A 21,231-nucleotide genomic window follows, 5' to 3' on the forward strand; every position below is an offset into this window, starting at 1 on the left:
TAGTACTGGAAGTATGCTGACATGCTTATAGCGTGGCCATAGACCATTCAGAAAGCAGATTCAATAATGAGGTGACATTTACTCTCTGACTGTCTTAATGAGAAGACTACCAAACCCAGAAAGATAAAACAAGTGTTTGAGATTTAAACCTAGCTGTGAAAGCATACAAAACCTGTTCCCCATTCCATCAGTGTTATTTCCTCATACGTACGTACAGCACAAGCACAAGCTGATGCTTGTTCTAAAAGAACACAGACACACATGGGAAAATACCTCAGGGTGGGGATTGCCACTGTTGAACTTTCCCCTTGCAGTGAGGCTTGGCCCAATATCCTGTTGTTCTGCTGGTTACCCACCTCACCCCACAGCTCCCCTGAGACTTCGCCACTGGCTTCAGATACACAACTTCAAGACATGCAGCCCTCTTACTTTCTTTCTTCTACATGATTTTTCCCTCAAGTCGTAATTTCTAAGTATAGCAGCAGTGGAACACAAATCTTAAAGAAAGCGCAATATTGTCCTATAATAATATTATAAAAAAGTCACAAGCTAAGCATTTGAAACTTGGCTATTTCTTTACTTCTTCACATCTGGTATTACATAAAGGAATTTGCTTCTTATGAACTCACTATTCTGCTTCCTACACAAATACAAACCTTAAATCCTATCTTCCCTTCCCAGTATTTTAAATACTGCACTGTTAAAACAAACAAGTAACTTACTATTTTTCCAAGACAAATAGCCCATCTGTTTATGCCAGTCAATGTAAAGATTTAATGAATATGTAGCTGTTCCTAATGCTGCAAGCCACAACATTCACATTCTAAACACTTGACTTCCAAGCCTAAACAATGAAGCAGAAGGTATAAATTATGCACTTAAAACACCGTGGTATCCTCTAATTCTGCTGTGTAGTAAAGAATCATTTAGCTCTTAAGTATTCAACTCAGAAAAACATCATTAATGTCAGTACTTGTATTTCCTTCATGTTCCTACACTACGAATTTAAACTGTCCCAGACTTAAGCATGGCCATAACTGCTGACCACATTTAGGCCAACAGGTCAGACGACAGATCTCCCTAACTCAACGCACCCTCTCAACAGTGGATGGCCAGGGGAACATACAAGAACAAAGCTAGTATGTAGTGATACCTCCACAAAATGCTGGAGCTTAAAGCCAGGTAGTGTCTTTGAATTTAGAAGATATAGATTATATCTTTCAGATGAACACCTCTTTCTGCAGAAACACTAAGTATGTACAAAGCATATAAATTCTGATAAAAAGTTTAATTTTTAGCTATGTAAAAATCAGCTTGTAATTGCAGTTTCTATGCACCGAACTGTTTACCTGTACGTGTTTTCAGTAATGTTCACAATGTTGGCTTTAAAAATACACCTTGTGATTACATTAAATGTTCACAGTATTGTATGACTAAAACATTGAAGGGATCCAAACAGTACTTGCCTAATTTGGGTGGCACGTATTGCATACAAATTACATCCTTCCTTGCTTAATCCTTAAAAAGCAAACTCCATGAGCCATGTTAAGCCATAATATTGACAGGTGAAGACCCATTTCATAACACTAGGACAGACCAAGCTTGGTTGTATGCTGTTACTTACTTACAAAGGTGTCAAAGGCTGCTGTACATTCTCATGGAGTATAGCAACAATCATCTGCAAATTCTAGAGTTTTCAGATTTGCCTCTCTTAGTGAAACATATGTTTAAAACCCCTCAGACCTAACAGCACCACCAAGCAAACCTTGCTATTTAAAAACAATACTCCTACTTCTGTGTTTCTATGCAGTTACAACTCACTGTACCTACTACACAAACAACACATTGGCTAATCTTTCTTTCTATGGACAGAAGAAAGAAAAGGTTGAAGAGGAGAAAAAGCAGAAGAAATGGGGTAACATACCAATATATGTATCAATAAACAAGAGCTTGAACTCTGGAGCTAGGAAACCACAGAGCGTAAGTTCTGTAGATGTCTGACTGACCTATGACAGAAATCAGAGGGTTGGGGTTTTTTTCTGCTTTCTGCACGACCTTTGGGTGGGGGCAGGTGAGTAAGTAACACCATCAAGATCTCTGTTTACTGGGGCAAGAGTTCAAGGACAGCAAACGTTAACTAAACACAAGTTTCTACAATCACACCATGTCTTGAAAAAAATATATTCCTTAATTTTTGCCCATTGCCCAAAAAGATACGTAAATCTCCAGTAGAAAGTTTCAATACAAATGGAATGAGTTCCAATAATTTCATTTTCTACTTTGTCTAATCCATTCAGTTCAAGGATGCATTTACTGTATCTTCAGGGCTTTGTAGTTTTCTTGATTATTTTAAATAACAGTAGTTTCATGCCAAAAGCTCCATGTACTGAGATAAAAAGATCAAGGCACCTACACCAAAACCCACTGTGCACCACCTGAATCATAGCCTTTATTGGTCTGTTATTATATTTGCCATTCAGACACATATACTCGTAGGAACCCACTGTAATGTGAAAATTTGAGCTGACTGTAGAGATAGAAGTGCAGTTGAAAACACACTAAGAGAACAATCATTTAATCAATTCCTATTGTAGCCAGTTTTTCCATGTTTAAATGGACACAACACTACTGCCTTCCACTGATCAAAAACGAAACACAGCACACAGAAGATATAGCCAGAAAGGAAGGAAAAGGGGGACAGCATGACAAAGTGGTGAGAAACACACATACATAAACCATTGCTACAGTCTTTAGCCAGGACTTTCCATCTTCAGCTACAGCAAGCAAAACAGCACCCATCACCAACAGGAAAAGGCTTAACATTAGCATACAAACCACAGGGAGTTGGCTGAGTAACTGAGTAATGGTTAGAGGTGAGCAACTATGCCTCAGAGTACTTACACATATTCTCCCTTATGGGAGGTGGAATATGATGATGCTGTAAAGCCTCCCATATTTCATTCAAAACACACAGTTTTATCCAAGACCAGTCAAGCTGAAGCTGACCTGGCTCTTGGCATGATTCACTCTAAAAGCACACTCATACAAGCAGCAAAAGTCCCAAAGATGAAGACTAGCAGCAAAGCAATGATGATTACTAGCTGGGGAAAGTTAGGAGTGCAACATCTTCCCTAGTATGTCTACAGTCAGAAAGGCCCTATTTCTAACTCACCTGTAGTGCCAGAGGACAAATTAAATAGTAAATTTGTGAATTAAATAGTAAATTTGTCGGAAAAAACAAAACAAACAAAACCCCCCACAACAAAAATGTTGCATAGTGCATAGTCACACAGTTCTTTCAATATTTCCCATGTTAAAACATCAGAAGAAAAAGGTATTTCGTACAAAAAAAATTTTACTTTATGGATGTGTGAAGTAAACTCTCATAGGTAGTATTTCAAGGTAGCAGTGCTATCTTGCGCCAAATAACAACCCAAGCATCAAATCTTTGTGACGCTCCACGTTTTATGTGATCCTGCACAGTCTTGAAAATTAAATGTTGATGGGATAGAAAGCAGTAATTAGCAGGCCACGAACATGACCGTAGCCAGAAAGAGCGTGGCAAACTCCTAGCAAAAGTAACCTGAGCTTTTATGCTAAGTTTATGAATCCCATTTATGCTGAGTTGCTAGATGCATACATGCATATTTTTAAAAAGTAACACAGAGTTAATTAAATTGAACTCTTTCGTACTTAAAGGAGGAACACGTGAAATGTCTTTCACAAGAACTGCCCAGCCACAAACATACTGTTCCCCTTGCATGGCAGTGTACTGCATTTGATTAGGTCTTACACATTTACTCTGCTTCCCCCTACACACATATACTCTGCCTCCCCCTACACTGTGTCCCCTCCACTAGCCTACTGATTTATTTTCCATTCTATATCCCAGTCTCTCCTTTCTCTGTACAATGAACGCCACAAAACGTCAACTCTCTCATTCTGCCAAGCATATCCTATCTAATATTCAAACATATAAAGTAAACAAAGGATATGTTACAGTAAAAGTTGTATCAGAGACATTGGCAAAAGGGAAAGAGAAGTATTTCAGTTAAACTGGGACAATACAGGCTGCAGATTCAATTTTCTACAAAGTGACCTTAATCAAATGCTTGCGATTTCGCAGCATAAATTAAATGAGCAGTTCTCAGTAAAGCCTGTAAGGATGACATACCTAGGACATCTTGGTAAATGACAAAATATGCCACTTCTGAAATATTTATTAAGCATTTGCATAACATCAAAATGGCTATAATTTCAGATTTATTAAAAACACACACACACATACGTGTTATGCAAAAAGCAGACATACCCACAACTGTAAGAAATAACAGCTTACTACAGTTTCCAGTGGAAAAGCAGAAAGTTTCCCATGGCTTATTTTTTCCTAGGCGAAGAAGGAAAGTAACTTAATTCATCTAAAGAAACATCATCACTATGGCTAAATACAAGCAAACACAACTTCTGCCCACATTGTTGTCTTACCAATAAATATTTGTCATCTTCCATTCACCCCACTTTCCTCTTAAATTAGTCACCATCTGCTTAATCTCAGCTGAGATCTCCGTATTTCATCTACTACAAAGATTAATGTTGGGTATAAACACAGCTCTTCGGAGGCAAGGCAATCTCTACTGCAGGGTAACAGGAAAAATGTCTCTACGTGGTTACAATAATTTGCATTTCACCACTTATTCAGAGTAATGCAGCAAAAAAGTTCAGTCATTTCCTGACTGGCATAGCAAGTTATAGCAAAATACACATTCTATTCATTTTTAATTGCATTGCTTGCATACTGAAAAGCCCAGAAGGGGAGTGTTTCTTTCTAAGGCATAAAGGGCACTGAAACTGCTTACCTCACTCAGCTCTGCAGGGGAGTCATTTCCATATTTCATAGCAGCTCCAGAATTCATGATTAGACTTCTCAGGGCTTGATGACTTCTGCAGATTTTAATGCTTCAAAGCTTTGTTCAACTGATTCAATACTTTCTTTTCCAAAATTTTATGCCTGACACATTTTGCTCTAGACAGCCATTTTTACTCCACACTGATAGTTTAAATTAATGATGCAAAATCTACTAAAAGAGCCAAACTGATTTTGACTCACAGACAATCCACTGCTGCGAGAGTCTTGCTAATATTGTGAAGTGCTCAGAGAATGCTTGCCAGGATCCCAAGGCTGTCTTAGTCCATCTCCAAGGTGTGCTTCATCTCTGCTGCCTGTTCCGTGCTGCTCTTTTCCACAACTCTGTTTAAGGGCATCTCCCAACGCCACTAACGTACTCAGAAAAATTTGATGAGCTTCATGCAAGTTCACAGAGAAATTAAAAGGAGAGTGCTGCTATAGTCTTCAGGGAGGGAGAACGGAAAAGAGAGAAAAGCTCCTCTATTCGAGATGAACCAGTGCTGCACTTCATGCTAAAGTTTCCCCTGCCAGTGAGCCTGGAGTTTAAGTGGTTTATGATCAAACACAGCTGTCTTGCTGCTGGCTAAAGGGTGCATGGAAGGGGCGGGTACTAAAGGAGAGTGTAAGTGGGAGGGAGACAGCTACAGAGAGCTCATTTTGGAATTATAGGCATCTTTCCAGCTTTCTGCATACCAATTACTATACACAAAACTATAAAGCTAAGTAACAGGAAATGCCACCTGGATAACAATAAATTGGATTTCTATTCCCATGTGCAATTAAGTAAGGAAAGTTGGGGGACTTATGGAGATGGGTGTTGTAATAATTTCAAAAAGTCACAGTAAGCCCAAAAGCACCATTAGAAAGCTGCAGATTTTACATAACACACTGACATTTTACAAAGACTGTGGGGAGATGCTACAGGAGGAAGGGGAGAAAAAAAAACATTCACTTTCAGTATTCAACTAATAATCTAGAAAAATCCTTACCAAGCTGGATTTGTGGACATGCTGCACTCACTGCAAGGACAACCTCCTTTGCCCTTCCTTTCATCCCCTAAAACATAGTGACAGCCCCACACTTCATGATACCAGATTATGATGTACTTTTGGAGTTAGATGTAGGAAATACCATACTCTGCAGCTGAAATTTACCCGATCATCTTAATACAATGTATTATTAAAGTGCCTAGTGAGTTCCAAAAAAAGCTATGAGAAACAGGAATGAACACTATGCAATCTGTGGCACAACTCTACCGGCAAAAAAAAACATTACCATGGGAAACAATGCTCTCCAAGACCAACATTTTGAAAATCACTTTGTGGGTTTTTTTTTTCTCCTGTTAATCACAGATTAACATCAGTATGCAGACACACGGATAATTCATCCAAATGACAATACAGAAAGTGCATTAAGAACAGGAACCAAGACAAGCACGTATCTGTTGCTCTACCATACTAAAAAAGCAGTAGCACTTTCTGGGTCCCTGTTCTTCCTCCATGCCTACCATCAGGAACTCTCCTCTGGCACAGGAGGCAAGGGGAATGACACAATTTCTTCACAAGACTTTTTACTTTCACCCTCCATGTCCATTTTCCAGCCTTTCCCTTCTCTGTTTTTTTCCTGTTCTCCAATTTGCTTTTTAGTAGTCCGTATTTTTGAGTTTCGCTTCCTCTTTTCATGCCCTCCTTTCATTGCCTCCGTTCTTCATTATTTTCCTCCTTGAGAGCATCCTCCCTGCCTCACCTTTACAATTCAGTTCTGTCGCTATGTTTAGTGCTTCTCTGTGTGTTTTCCCTTATTCATTTGCTTTGTTCCCGACATATGTTTCCGTTTATCGCCCCTCACACACCGGCAGCGGGCTGCACTGCTCTCTGCTGGCAGATGACTGCTCTCTCAGACACAGCATGTAACACAGTGCCACGTTGGGACAAACTGCTTCCCCTCTCCAGTGGGCAGGAAGCCAGGAAGACATAGACTGCACTATGGAACAGCATATCCACAACAGTTTTGACCGACAGTGTTTCATACCCAGGAACATAGGTACTGTATAATGACTTACCTCATAGTTCATACATGACTAAAAAAACAACTTCAGTTCAAGAACTCCTGCAGCTGACACAGTACATTTAAAAATGTTTTACCTTTTCCAAGTTATGCTTTCACAAATGGGAGGGTGCTAAAGTTTTTGTATTTTGCATCATTACCCTTTATCAACTTTTATATTCCCTCGTATAATCTGTTTAGAATCTTAACTGATCTTTGTCCAATTCTGCCACGTGTATCACAGGTTCACAAACACAGGGATGAGTCTCAGAACTAGTTAAGAATAAAATTCTATGGTTTTCCTTTTCTAAAGTAAAGGCTATATTAATTATGGCCTCAATTTACTGCATTTCCTATACTATGTCCCTGTATTGCCAAATACTTCCCAGCTGACTAGAAACAGGCATTCAGAAATTAAAAGTCTTTATTTGCTTTCCACACTCACCGTTCTTGTCCGTTCCCGGCAGGCTAGCCATCAGACAGATCAGAGCACATGATATTACGGATGCATCCCAAACATAACAGTGCAGGACACTCAAGGATCACTCAAGGATCTAAACTAGATCTACTCTGTCCTATACTCAGATGCTGCACAGGATTTTTTTCTGTCTCCTTCAGTAACTCTTTATGTTACTCCATACGGTGGAAGGAGACATACTCCATACTCCATATGGTGGAAAGAGACAGATCCTGACTGAAAACAATAGCAGAATTCAGAGTTCCAGATGTGAACAAAAACGTAGGAGATACATGCAGATACTTTCAGAACAAAGTTTATTTATAATTTAAAAAATAATTGTAACTCACACACACATACACACAAAAAAAAGACAGTTAAACCAAATTCTGGTGAAAAAAAATGATTTTACGTTAACCCAAGTTGGCTCCCATTCCAATCTCTGCATGCTTGTACTGAGTGTTATGGGATTACACATTTCTCAGTCAGAAAGCATCAACTCTTAACTAACCTGTAAGTACTAGCACTGCTTGTTTCAATGTCCTTATAAACTCTGCAGGCATTTCTTTATTGTGGAGGGCTAGCTAAGACCAAATGTAATCATTCTTCTAAAATAGTCATATTTTACTAACTGAATGAAAACATTACATCATAAAATTTCCAGAAAGACCCGACCAATTGTCTCCAAGCATTTCCACCGTTTTCAAATACATCTAAGGGATCTAATACAGTAGCAAGGTCCTAAGAACTTTGTTGAAGCTGAAGTGTATTTTCTCATTGACTTGTGCCAAAGGCAGGCTTCAAAGAAAACAAAGAAAAATCTCAAGTATGCCAATTTTGCATTGCCAGGAAAAGAACAGAGTACCCTCTGATCCAGCAAGGGAGAGGTGCCTGTCGGACACAGTCCCTCTTCTCTTTCTGTTTGGCAGCTGACTGTTCCTCTCCCTGATCCGGTTCCTCACCTAGGAGAGTGATGCTTCCTTTCCCTCAGCCTTATGCCTATCTCTTTTTTAGCCTCTACAGTTAAGGAGAGGGTTGGCATGGCATGGGTATGGGAATAGAAATCTCTTAACCTACATTTCTCAGCCCAAGAGGACATGGTCTCAGTGGGTACCTTAGTGTACAACAAAAAGGAAGAAGCTCGGCTTCCACTCAATCTCAGTGCATTCCGATCAGTTACTGCATTTTATACCTCTAAAGCACTCATGATGCATACTGCATGTAGGTAAATGCATTTGCACTGACAGATTCTTCCCAAGATAATTTCAGAATTATCCACTAGCAACCATCAGGGTGGCCAGTTTGCTGACTGTGGATCTAATGACCCTATGGCCACTCTATTCCATTTGTTTACTTTTATTAAAATGTAGTAAAAGAATCATCAACATGCATTCAGGATTCACTGAGGAGTCTACCTTTTAATTATATGTTACTAATAATTTAATAAGATTTACTAGATTAGCTGGTGTAAAAGGATTATTTTTGGACAAGATGCAATTCTCTTGCCCTCCTCACCTTTGACTTTTGAAACTGCCACAGAAAATGGAAGAAATTAGCACTGTAGTTATTTTACAAGGCTTCTCCCTCGTAATATGTCTGAGTAATTACAATACTCTATTTCTTAACAGTCATTGGAGCAGGTCTGACAATTGCCACACATGAATGTTTCTTCCTTGACAGCTGCAGAGTGAAAAATGCAGCATAAAAGCAATTATCTATTAAGCATGTATGTACCACATATTCTTCAGCATAGTGTGTACCTCTTTCTGAGGAGCAGTTTCACTCCGCATAGAATATGCACATTTAGCTGACCACCAGTTCCAAATGTATGAGGTAAGGCCTTCTGGGTTGGTTCTGTTTAATTAGCACTGTAATTGAAATGCAACTAATTGAAGTCCACTGAGCATTTAGTTTGTATGCATTTTTTTCGATATCATCCCTACAGTTAGAGCAGCACTCTGCACAATCCCACGCAAAATAAATAACACCCACAAATATTGTAAATCGACTACATACAATTTGAATGCAACATGGTTTTATTTTCCCTCTGGCACAGAATACACTGGTGTAATGACAAAGTCTAAATTTCCATGGAAAAAATAGTAGCACTGAAAAGGTTAGCAAGAAGACTAAACCTGGAAGTGGAAATTCAACACAGTAGTTGGATAATGCTTCCAGAAAATTCTTTATTCAATAGCACTAATGCACGATGATTTAAAAGAGAGAGTCTGAAACGGATGGTAGATTCCTCTTGATGCAAGCTGTTCTCATTAATGCAAGTGAAGGTTATGCACCTAGCTTGAGAGAAAAAAAATCCAACTCATTTGAAACAATTGCAGGTAACCTTATACTGAAGAATCAAGCACTCTCTGAAGAAAACACAAGCAAACTTCTTTCCTTCAATCACACCATCTAAAACAGATAACATGTCTAGAATAATGTAATTTCCAAATAGCACTTCAATCAGCTACTCTCACCTGTTCACCCTTCCTCAAATACTTAATCCACTTAAAAAGTCACATCCTTGACCTGACCAGTCTCATTGGGAGTTCACACTTGATCCCTTTTTCCATCCTCCAGTATTTCACACCATGAAGCCACTCACCAACCTGTCAAACAGCCACTTCCATTTTCTGTCATTTTATTCAAACCCATCACATACATTTTGATTCCCTCTGACCCCACAGAGCCTTAGCATCAGGTCAGGACAGGAGAAGGACCAGGGAGTCAATATGTGCCTGTTACTCACTTTAGAGACTTGTCTGTGACAACGAAAGGGGAGACAGTAGCAATTTTTATGCTCCTTTCATGTTGCAGCCACGTAATTATCATTGCTGTTCCTTTGTTCCTTGCTTAAAAACACAAACAAGACCATTCTGTAAATCACAATTCTTGCTATCATACTTCTGCTCAACTTCCCTTCATTGTCCTGCATTCCCTCAGTCATGCACTCCTCCAGCTATTAACCACAAGGTAAATAAAGTCATTTCACTTCCAGTCCCTTCAGTCTTGGTAGCCAACTTGTATTCTCTCATGTTTACCAGTTGTGAACTGAAACCCTTTCAAAAATTCTCATCTGCATAAGAAAGATTTGACTTTTAATTGTCCCCTTCTAAGTCTCTCCTATTTTTCCCAATCCCTGATACTTACATTTCCTCACTTACATTCTCTCCTTATTCCTAAATGCTTTTGGGTTTATATCTTGTCCTTCATACACTCTCATTTCCAGCTCCAGGCCCCACTCCACAGGCATGACCTTGTCTCTTCAAACATTCAGCAATCCAATTCATCAGCTGCCCAATTCTCTTTTACTCTTGAACTTTTCCTAAGGCATCTCTGTGCAGTCAGTCCCTAATTATTTTCTCCAATTATAAAATTTCTCTCCACTCTGACTTCCATTACCAGTAGCCTATTGAACACTCAACTCCCTGACCTGGATCAGTGACCATGTAAGTGCCCACAGTGACACAAAGAAGGGGGAGGCATCCTAGCCCTTGGTTTAAATCACAGCTCTACTCAGAGGCTTTGCCCCCCACCTAACCAAGCATCCCATTTCACCATCTGTGGTCTAGATCTCTTCTGAATATTTAACAGATGAATTGATGGATACTTTCTGACTACATGTATGTATATATATATACACACATGTATATATACACATAGTTGGGTATATGTAGTGTGTGTGACATCTGTATATATACTGTGCATACTTACACAAACAAGTATACGCATATATATACAAATACACGTGTATACACACACTTATCTATACAAATGTATGTATGTATGTATAAGTATTTGAAAGTTTAGATTCACTGAAATGTTCCATTTGAAACATTTTCAATCAGATGAATTCTGGCAAATGCAAGGCAAGTGTCTGACCGACCCCTGCTTCAAGCTCTGTAAAACTTTTGGGCTGGCATGAGCATTTAAATAACAAGAGCATCAACCTCACTGAGCACCTGTGCAGTTTGGCAAGCTCTCATTTTGGCAGAAATTATAACAAAAATTACTTAAACAATTATGTCAGCTGAAATGATATATATATATATATAAAAATATAAAACCTCTTGACCAGAGGTCAAGACCCCTAGTTTTCAATCAGATCTATTTTACTATCAACAAATACAGGCTAATTGAAATAACTTCTCAACTCTCTAACTATTTACTATCCAGTAAATACATTTATTTTTCTAAAGGTCTGTGTTTTGTTTTGTTGATTTGTTTTTTTTCTCTCCTTAAATAGCAAAACATAAAATCCAAGCTCTCTATTCTAAAACACCATCTGGTCCACAAAATTCTTCTTTGTTTTGCCCTTCTAATTGCTCTGTCATGCACCTTTCAAAGCTCTCCTGTGACTTTTTTCTTATACATCTTTGTACATTTAAGCTTCTCACCATAATCTTCAAGGCTGCCTTACAGCTTTCATACCTGTCAGTTTCATTTTACCTTGGCAGGGACAGCAAACAACCCTCCTTCTGCATTTACGGTATCTCTGACTTTCTTGTATGGTCTATTTGGTTCATGAAACGTGATTACAAAGCTACAATCTTCTTTACTTTCAGGCCTCACCTGGATAGTCCCTTACTTCATTAAGTTTAGAAATTACTTGCTAAATATTTCTAGTGTTTACTGTTATATAAGGGTCTATCAACCAACTAAACCAAAGCAAATAAACAAATTCATCTTTAAAAATATTAAAAAAGTCTTGTTTGTTCTGTCTTCATAATTTAGAATCCTGACAAAAGCATTTCAGCATTATGAACAAACACCTGGCACCTCTATAGGTGCTACAGAAACACTTTTCCCTCCTTTTCTATAATGCATACCAGACAATCAATATCCATGTAAAAATTAGATTCAACCAATAATATGCACTTAAAATGTCTTTAAAAATTCATAGAGTAGAAAGATTTAATGTCTTTTAAGTCACTTCCCTAAAATTATAGCCTCAAGTAGGTAAAGTAATAGAAAACTTAGTGTAGGAAACTAGAGATGGTTATTTAGCTTAAAGGCACAAATGTGACTTGAGAACACCAGTGAGGTTCTTATTTTATTATGAACTCTTCACAGACACTGCTCTTCCTCAAACTCAAAGTTTACTTTCATTGCTTGCTTCCTACCATGATGAAGAATAGGATTTAGCATACACAGCAACATAGCTGTTATCATAATCTATCTGCCAGTTGAGAAGTGATAATGTGATTTTCTAGCCCAAAAATGAAGCAATCATGCTGAAACAGTTCTTCACAAAAAGTAGAAATAGTAAGCGCAAGACAGCGCCTCTGCATAAGTAGTCACCTCCCATTTTCTCTGCAGTGGTACCAAAATAGTTCCCCAAACCAGCTGTGCTGACAACCATATATTCATTAAAAAAATCCAAACAAACAAAACCAAGCAGAACCCCCATACACACACACACACACAAACAAACAGAACCAAACATGAAGAGAAGCAGGGAGTTTGAACAGTGGCAGCATTCTGCACTGCCTCAGGTCAATATCCCAGACCTGAAAGTGATGGAGAAAAGATTGTAGGGAGCAGGAGCATCTTGATGAATTTATCCATGGCACTGACAGGCTTCTATGGAAAACCTGCCTTGTCTCGCTTGGTTGGCAGGATAATGGCTGATTAGTCCATTATAAATAAACAAGCACTGAACTGCAGAAGCATGTTAAGAGTCCATTTTCAACTCTGCAATGCGGTTAAGGTTTTCATTTTATTATCAAATTCCTTTGTATCATGTAACCAAAACATAAGGGTTTAGTATGTTTGTGGAAGGAGAGGGGGAAGAAGTCTTCTCACCTTTTTAATAAATGAGGATTCACAGAAGCTCAGGCAGAGCACAGGCAGGAAAGCTGGTAACACAGAAGACCCTGTTACAAAGCTACATGATAATCGTTTTGGCACACCAGAATCCAGGAGGTTAATGTTGCTTCAACAGATTACTCCTGGGCCTCAGGCTCATCTTACCACTGCCAAGAAAAGTTATAATATTAATATTACATTTTGTATAGCTGTGTGCAGTGGTGCTGGCCTAATACACCAGGTGAACTGCTCTTCACTTCAGGCAATTGGAAAAACAAGAAATTTGAAAAAGTAAAAAGATCTGAACACCTGCACTGGAGCTAAGGCTCCCGTAACTACAGCAAACAAAATGGGATGCACAAAGACACTTTCTAGCAATGGGGGCACAGGGAAAGATCTAAAGACCTTGCAACTAAGTTCAATTAGAAGTTTTGAAACGTCTTCCATAGACCTTCAAAATATCTACTTAAACACATTTCTTAAGGGGCCCTTCTCTGTCTCACGCAGTTGCCACACACCAGTTCCCATCATGCAATTACAACTACAAAGCTGGGTCAAAACCCATCATTCTGTGCACTTCACCTTTGTTAACATGCTTGTAAGACATATTGTTCAACTGTCACATAAAAGATACAATTAAAAGCCTCAGTCAAAAGGATCTACTAAAAGGTTGCTTGAGAAAATTTGCCCTGTGCTCACACTCATCATGTTGTACTCGGATCATCTGCAGATGTAAATAGTAACAGAATAACAAAACAAACAAACAAACCCCCTCAGCACGTTTTTTACTGAAGCAAATTTCCAAGAAAGCTTACAAATCTGCCTTTTGCTCACCTCTATGTCTGTTGCGATCCAGTAAGTTCAAAAGACAGAAAAAATGCATTTCATATAAGATAGATGAGTCCTGGCAGACCTAATCCATCATGTCCATTTTAATTTACAAGAGAAGAATAACTGAGCACTGTTAGAGGGCTATGGAAGCCAAGACTGTATAAATACAATGCATAGTCTTAGTACACCTTATACCTGCTTCAGACAAACAAACGCCATTATAATGCTGGCTTGAAATCAAAGACAGCAAACAGCTTCCCACACCCCTAAACATAAAAAATCTGACAGACAAAACCGCCTTTGTGCCTGCTTTCTGATAAGCCAAGCCTCCTGAAGCTATATTCCAATAATCAGTTCTTGCTTTAAGAAATTCTCGGATTCTAGTTTTATACTGGCAGAATGGAAATGATGCCTACTTTGGAAGCAAAGGCACAAAAGGCAAAGTTACCTTGGGCACAAATCTTTAATAAATAGTAAGCTCTACTGTTCACACCACTAGAATGTTCTTCAACTTTAGGCCTTTCTACCTACTAGGGTTCCAGCTGAAGGAATCATTAGGCTACATTTTTACAGTAATAGCTTTTACTGGCATGAAAAATAAATTGGAAGAAAAGTTGCATGTAGGACATGGAAAACGAATAATTGCAAGGGGAAGAAAGGAAAAGACCTGGCTCCTGCAGTTTACTTTTAACAGTATGCTGAATACAGAACAGACCCTCCAACAACGTAACTTGGGAAAAATCAACTTGTGCACAAGTAATCGAATCCTGACGTATCCTATAAAGTGCTATAGCACCGAATAAATTCCTTGAAATACACAGAATCTAAGTGTTCCTTGTCCACACTAGCCTCATGCAGAGAGACTAGAAAGCCATTACTCTCTCCGATCCAAAAAGATGTGCCTGCGGAGCATTGGGTACCTGATACTTTGGGGCCTAATTTCCCTATCTATAAGGAAACTGGGGGAAGTGAGGGGGAAGCTGAAGGAATAGAGCTTCCCAAACCAAGGAACAAAGAAGCTTAATTTAAAAACAGAGATTTGGAGAGAGGAGGGAGAAGAAAAACAGGCAGAGTTTGCCAGAGTTTGCCAGAGTGGGATTTGATCTAGCAAAGGCAACAGCAGTCTAAATTTGTAACAGATGTGTTGCATGCAGAATTCTAAAGCAGCCTTTAGTTGAGAAAAGGAAATACTAATATTACTGACTTATAAAGCCATTTAAAAATGCGACATTAAATCAGACACTTTACAACAGGTTTTCATTAGTAGGGACACCAAACAAAAGTAGCCTACAAACCAACCATGGAATTACCTTTCACAGTATAGTTCTGTCATCAATCTTCCTGGATAATTTTCTTAAAAGATAATTTACCAAAAGAAATACCTGTGTAATTTCAATAAAACTCATCTCATTTACAGCTGATGGCTATAAATTAAACAATAGAGAAAATTGTTCATATTTACGATAGCTGTAAGAGTGTACCTAGACTGCCACAAATCTCTACGAATTCTTTTTTCCTCACCCCCTAGAAGAGTATTTTTGCTTTCTTTGGCAACCAGACAAACCTTCCTGTTTTTAAGGAGTCAATTTTAAAATCTACACTTACTAGCTAGTTAAGATGAGCCAAAAATGTAGCTTTAAAAAACTACAGTACACATGATTTACAGCTTCTTGGGAGGGTGAGTGGTATAGGGTTTTTAAGCAGTACAGTTTTTACTCTCTAAACATGCTAACGTTCACGTGACTTGTGCCAAATAAAAACTTACATACATAAAATGGACAAGCAGATATTCTTATCAGCGCATAATCTGATCGTATCAGTCACTGTAAGGAAAGACTGTTGGTTACGTAGCCATATGCCCTGCTAGTCACACAGCAAAGGACACTAGAAACAGCAGCAGCCATACTGGGAGGTAAGGTAGGAAGTAACAGAAAATTGTCTGTCAAATGGTCTGAAGTGATGGAGAAGGGGCCAGACAAAGAGATTAAATTCAGCAATTTGAATTTAATCACAGAATGTCATATGTGAATATATGTCAAATACCAAGCATCTCTATAATACTCTCTTGCTAAAGTACTAAGTGCACTGTGTAATATTAAGGCATTGCAAAAAATCATTATATGCTCTATAACATGACAGCAGCACAGAATTTACATGCAAATCACCTAGTTTACATTTACATGCATCTCAGAGCACACAAATGGTTATTGTGACTCAGGATGAAACAGCCCATCAATGCTGTTTCAAGCAGTTATCCAGAACCAGCTGCACTACAGTCACAGTCTGACATAAATGTAAACAAAATGATAATATTAAGTGTGCTCTTTTATACCCAAAATATATATAAATAGTCAAAACCAATTGACTATTCAATTTCTGAATATGGAGCAGATCATCTAAGTGGGAAAGGAAAAGCCATCTGTCCCTGAAAAATGTAATAGTGACTTTTGGAATATTATCATTCAGTATAAATTATGTCAACTAAAAAGAATAGCTTTCTCAAAACAATGGTTCTGTCTGTCATAACTTGCAGCTCAATGCTCTGAAGGAGGAAAAAATTAGCAATGCAAACATTCACCGAGTCTGGCTAATGAAGAAGTATCACAGTAAGAGTATCTATTTTTGGAGAACATGACACTTCCTAAAACAAAGACAGTCAGTTCTCACCTGCTAGTGATCATGCTGAAAAACTAGTGCTAATAAAACGACATACTGCTTTGCTATGGATATGTCCAGCATGGCTTTGTACTTTATAAACTTCTGGGTTGTGTACCCAACAGAGATTATATCTGCATTTGGCACAAGAGAGTCCACAGTCAGAACTAAATTTGGTTTAGTCACCTTAATCCTTCTGTACAGAAAGCATACCCTGTCACACAGATGCATGATCAAAATGATCCATTCCCAAGCTCAACAAGGTCTTTAGCATCTCCAAACGAGGTAAATACACATGCAAATTAGGCAGGAATAGCTGAGGAAAAGCAGAGTAGTTCAGACAATATGCATTAAGAATCTTGTAGCATTAGCTTTCTATTTTATTCTTGATGAAGACATTACAAAACCAGCTCTGCTTAAGGTGAGAAGTGCAGATTTGGCAGGTGGAGCAGTGTGTGCCAATGTTCTCCTACCTAGAAACTTGCATTAACAGCCCTGCACAAAATAAAGTGGGATTATGCCTGCCTAGTTGCTGGCCAGAACCACAAGATGCTGCAGGAAGCAATGCTGGCAACTCTGTAAATATGCCCTTCTCTCTCAGGTAGTAAGAAAACCACATCTGTGGCACTTGCATGGCTGCTTTGAGGAGGAAATGAAAATAGAGGCTTCTAAAAGCAAGCTGTCATGAAGAAATCCTACCACGCTCTATTGTCAAAACCACATCTGTATTCTTTCCGTCTCCAAGTCAACCATATCCTCATCAAATCTTTCTAAATGTTTTCAACCAAAACAGCCCTAGCAGGGAAGGTGCAATCAAAGAACTGCCAATATAGCTGGAGTATCTTTGGAAGAAAAAAATCAAGAGATTAAAGGATGCTGGATCATACCAGTCCAGGGACTCAATAGCTAAAAAGCCCCCATATATCAACATACTTGGGGTCACTCACATTTTAAAAATGTAAGATCTTCGTGCAGAGGCCTTCTCAGTCCACCAAGTTATTTACAGCTGAAAGAACAGAGGTAGGAGATCATATTATACTGGCAAATGAAACGATTCCAACTGGTTTTACTTATCTAAACTTATCTACCTGTGACAAATACACATCTTAAAACAACACTGAATTAAGGCACACATTCTAAATTTAAAAAAAAAAAAAAAAAATTAACCAAGTCTATTTTAATCACTTGCAAAGAGAATATGAAAAGGGAAATAAACATATCCAAATCTTATTGCTTATTAAGTAATTCTTATGTGAAATATGCCCACCATATCAAGAGGATGTTTCATGTGCTGTTTTCAGAGAACAGCAATACTTCAGCTCCTACAACAGAGTGCTGTCACTCCTGATAGCACCACAGAGAACACATTAATATCACATGGCTGCCTGGGAAGTGAACAGATGTGAACACAATCAGCTATTTCGCTACAGTTATATGACTATCCACATTAGTGATCCTTGTCCAACTTTGAGGATCCAAGTAAAAATAAAAAAACAACTCCCAAACTTGCACATGCACAAAGAAATCCTTTGAAATGCTTGCTGTCCATGAAGGATATTACAATTATTTACATCTCAGTGCAATACACACTGAGTTCATAAATGATTACATTTGGAACACATACAAGGGTTCTCATCAGAGATGGGTGCTGCAGTATTTAAAACACTGGCACAAATAGGTACGTTATCTAGTCAGTGGTGACAGGTCACATTAAAGGTTAATATACTAGTCATAAATATTGGTATCAAGGCAAAGAGCTATAAAGGGAAATGTGCTCTTAATATTTATGTCTAAAAATGTGAGTCTGAAAAATACAGAATGATTTACACTCTCTGTAAAGACTACAGAGTAAACTATTCAGGTAAAACAAAAGCTGAACCTCAACATATGTTAATAAACTAAAACATAGCAAAATAACTTGAAATGAACAGACAAAAACATGCAATGAGTATAAAGGGTTAAATTTCAAACAGCACTTTTTAAAAATTACATTCCTCCTGTGAAGGAACAGAACTCTTCAGAGGAGGTATTATGTTTTTAAAAAGCTTTGTAGAGCTGTATGTTCATAGGATTTCAAAAATGCATTAAAAATTTCACTTTATAAAAACTAAGCAAAGTGATAATGGCCTGACATTCATTTAGATTTTGCAAATCTCTGCGAAACTTTAATGTTGACGGCAGTGTAGAGACCTTCTATATTGACTGAGCAGTATAATCTCTGCTACAGAAGTACATAATCACCACAGGGATGCCTTTAGCCTGACTGCACAGTTTAAAATCAAAGACGACTGTCAGAAAGAAAAACACAAGAAATTAAGTAACAAGAATTGACACTCCAAAAGGGACAAGCACTTCAAGGAGCTGAAACAAAAACAATTATATGACTTCTAACCAGAAAGCACCTGATTTACGTTCACCCATACAACAGTTACTTTGTTAGACCTCTGAGTCTAAAGCCTAAACATCTACCAAAAAATGTAAAAAACCACTGCTTTCAAGAGTGTGTCCACATAGCCTGTTTAGATACATTTGGGAGAAAGTGCCAGTAACTGTTCATTTTAGGGGACGACACAGAAAGGCTCTGCTCTGCTTATTTGTAAGTGTTCTAAAGAAGATAAACCTCTCTGGTTAACTTTAGGAGCATTTAGAGTTCCAGAGAGAAATGTCCACACAGAGTCTGTGTTTTAATTCTTTGTCCTTCTATTACACAGCTTTACAAAAAGAAACAACTCCCAAAGGGAAGAAATGCAGTTATTAAATATCCATCTGGGGTTTTTTTGAGGTAATACTGGTTACAGTACAAAGGAATATGCCCAGCTCCTTGTGTACAACTGGAAAAGTTCTCAGGATTCAACCCACAGAAATATGCAAGCTGAGATAACAAATGCGTTCTGAGAATGAACACAAGGGAGCAGCTCAGGTTGTCATTATGGCAAATGCAGTTAGCTAAAACAATCTGAGGAAAAGACAAAAGTACCCTCTACTCTGCTCTCGTGAGACCTCACTTGGAGTACTGTGTACAGTTCTGGTGTCCTCAACATAAAAAGGACATGGAGCTGTTGGAGCAAGTCCAGAGGAGGGCCACGAGGATGATAAGAGGGCTGGAGCACCTCCCATATGAAGATAGGCTGAGAGAGTTGGGGCTGTTCAGCCTGGAGAAGAGAAGGCTGCGTGGTGACCTCATAGCAGCCTTCCAGTATCTGAAGGGGGTCTACAAGGATGCTGGGGAGGGACTCTTCCTTAGGGACTGTAGTGGTAGGACAAGGGGTAATGGGTTCAAACTTAAACAGGGGAAGTTTAGACTAGATATAAGGAAGAAGTTCTTTACAGTAAGGGTGGTGAAGCACTGGAATGGGTTGCCCAGGGAGGTTGTGGATGCTCCATCCCTGGCGGTATTCAAGGCCAGGGTGGACAGAGCCTTGAGCCACGTGGTTTAGGGCAAGGTGTCCCTGCCCATGGCAGGGGGGTTGGAACTAGATGATCTTAGGGTCCTTTCCAACCCTTACGATTCTATGATTCTATGATTAAATCACCGCTCTAAGAAGACTATGTTTAAATAGGTTAAATTTAGACTGCAGCAAGCATGCCCTTCAGTATTAAAAACTGTGTAAAGAGAATAAATGTAAACAATGAAAACCAAAGTAAACAATTCTCTGTTTTCTCCCATTCCTTTCTCTCTCCATTTTAATAAAGCCAAAGCAAAAACTTACATATGACTGATGCTCAACAGGAGTCAAATGGGGATGGTATTGTATTTATCTACATAAAAGGGAGAGACTGCTGATTCTTCTATAGTTTGAAAGAACATAAATACTATTTAAAAGCGTAAGTATAACAGATGCTTGTTAAAACAAAGATCAGGCATCTTTCATAACCGTAAGTATAGAAAGAATTTAGAGATGGGAATAAACTTACAGAAAATTGTAAGACCCAGGGATCTTTATTTCATATGAGCCCTCAGCATTTTTATTTTTAATATTTCTACATGTCATAGGACTACAGTAGCTTTCACACTGTGCCTTCTAGAATAACACTACACACCTGTGTCTTTGTATTTGCAAATGTACAAGAAGTTACCAAAGCCCATAATTTCTGAACCATCATCAGCCAGGACCATAGACAGAGGACATACAAGGTGCATGAAACCTGAATGAACTCCAGATCCAAAGGGGACACAGCAACTCACATTTCCTAATCCAGGAAAAAAGTATGCAAGCCATTCTTTTTGCCAGCTATATTGCTCTTAAGCAGCTCTACTTAAGCCTCTGTCAAAGTGCATTCTACATCCTTTAAACTAATCAGATGTGAAACAGCTCACGTCTTTCCAAAACGCTAATTTTTAAGCAAGTCAACCAATGCTATAGAACATGTGTAACTGAACACCCATTGATTCACCCATTATCCTCCTTCGACCTAGACTTGCATCTTTTTAATGGATTATTGTGAGAGCAGTTTTCAGTATGAGGAAGTACTCCAACTGTTAAAGGAGATATTAGATTAGATGGACATGATTGTTCTTTTACTAATC

The 21,231-nt window shown here is 38.5% G+C and overlaps 1 protein-coding gene across 4 annotated transcripts in view; it reads right to left on the bottom strand.

The window, feature by feature from the left end:
• The window catches only part of MCC (MCC regulator of WNT signaling pathway), a 189,589-nt gene that overhangs the window by 137,512 nt on the left and 30,846 nt on the right, over positions 1 to 21,231 (bottom strand). The window contains exon 1 of one of the 4 annotated variants that reach the window (XM_030469723.1): positions 4,857 to 5,471. The exons of 2 other annotated variants lie outside the window; for them this stretch is intronic. In XM_030469723.1, coding sequence (XP_030325583.1) covers positions 4,857 to 4,913 — 57 coding nt within the window. In that variant the 5' untranslated portion in view covers positions 4,914 to 5,471. Of the gene's footprint in view, positions 1 to 4,485; positions 4,755 to 4,856; positions 5,472 to 21,231 lie in introns of those variants that run through there. One more of the 4 variants, XM_030469724.1, reaches the window with a different exon arrangement.

Source organism: Strigops habroptila, chromosome Z (assembly GCF_004027225.2).
Source record: "Strigops habroptila isolate Jane chromosome Z, bStrHab1.2.pri, whole genome shotgun sequence".
Classification (NCBI taxonomy): Eukaryota; Metazoa; Chordata; class Aves; order Psittaciformes; family Psittacidae; genus Strigops; species Strigops habroptila.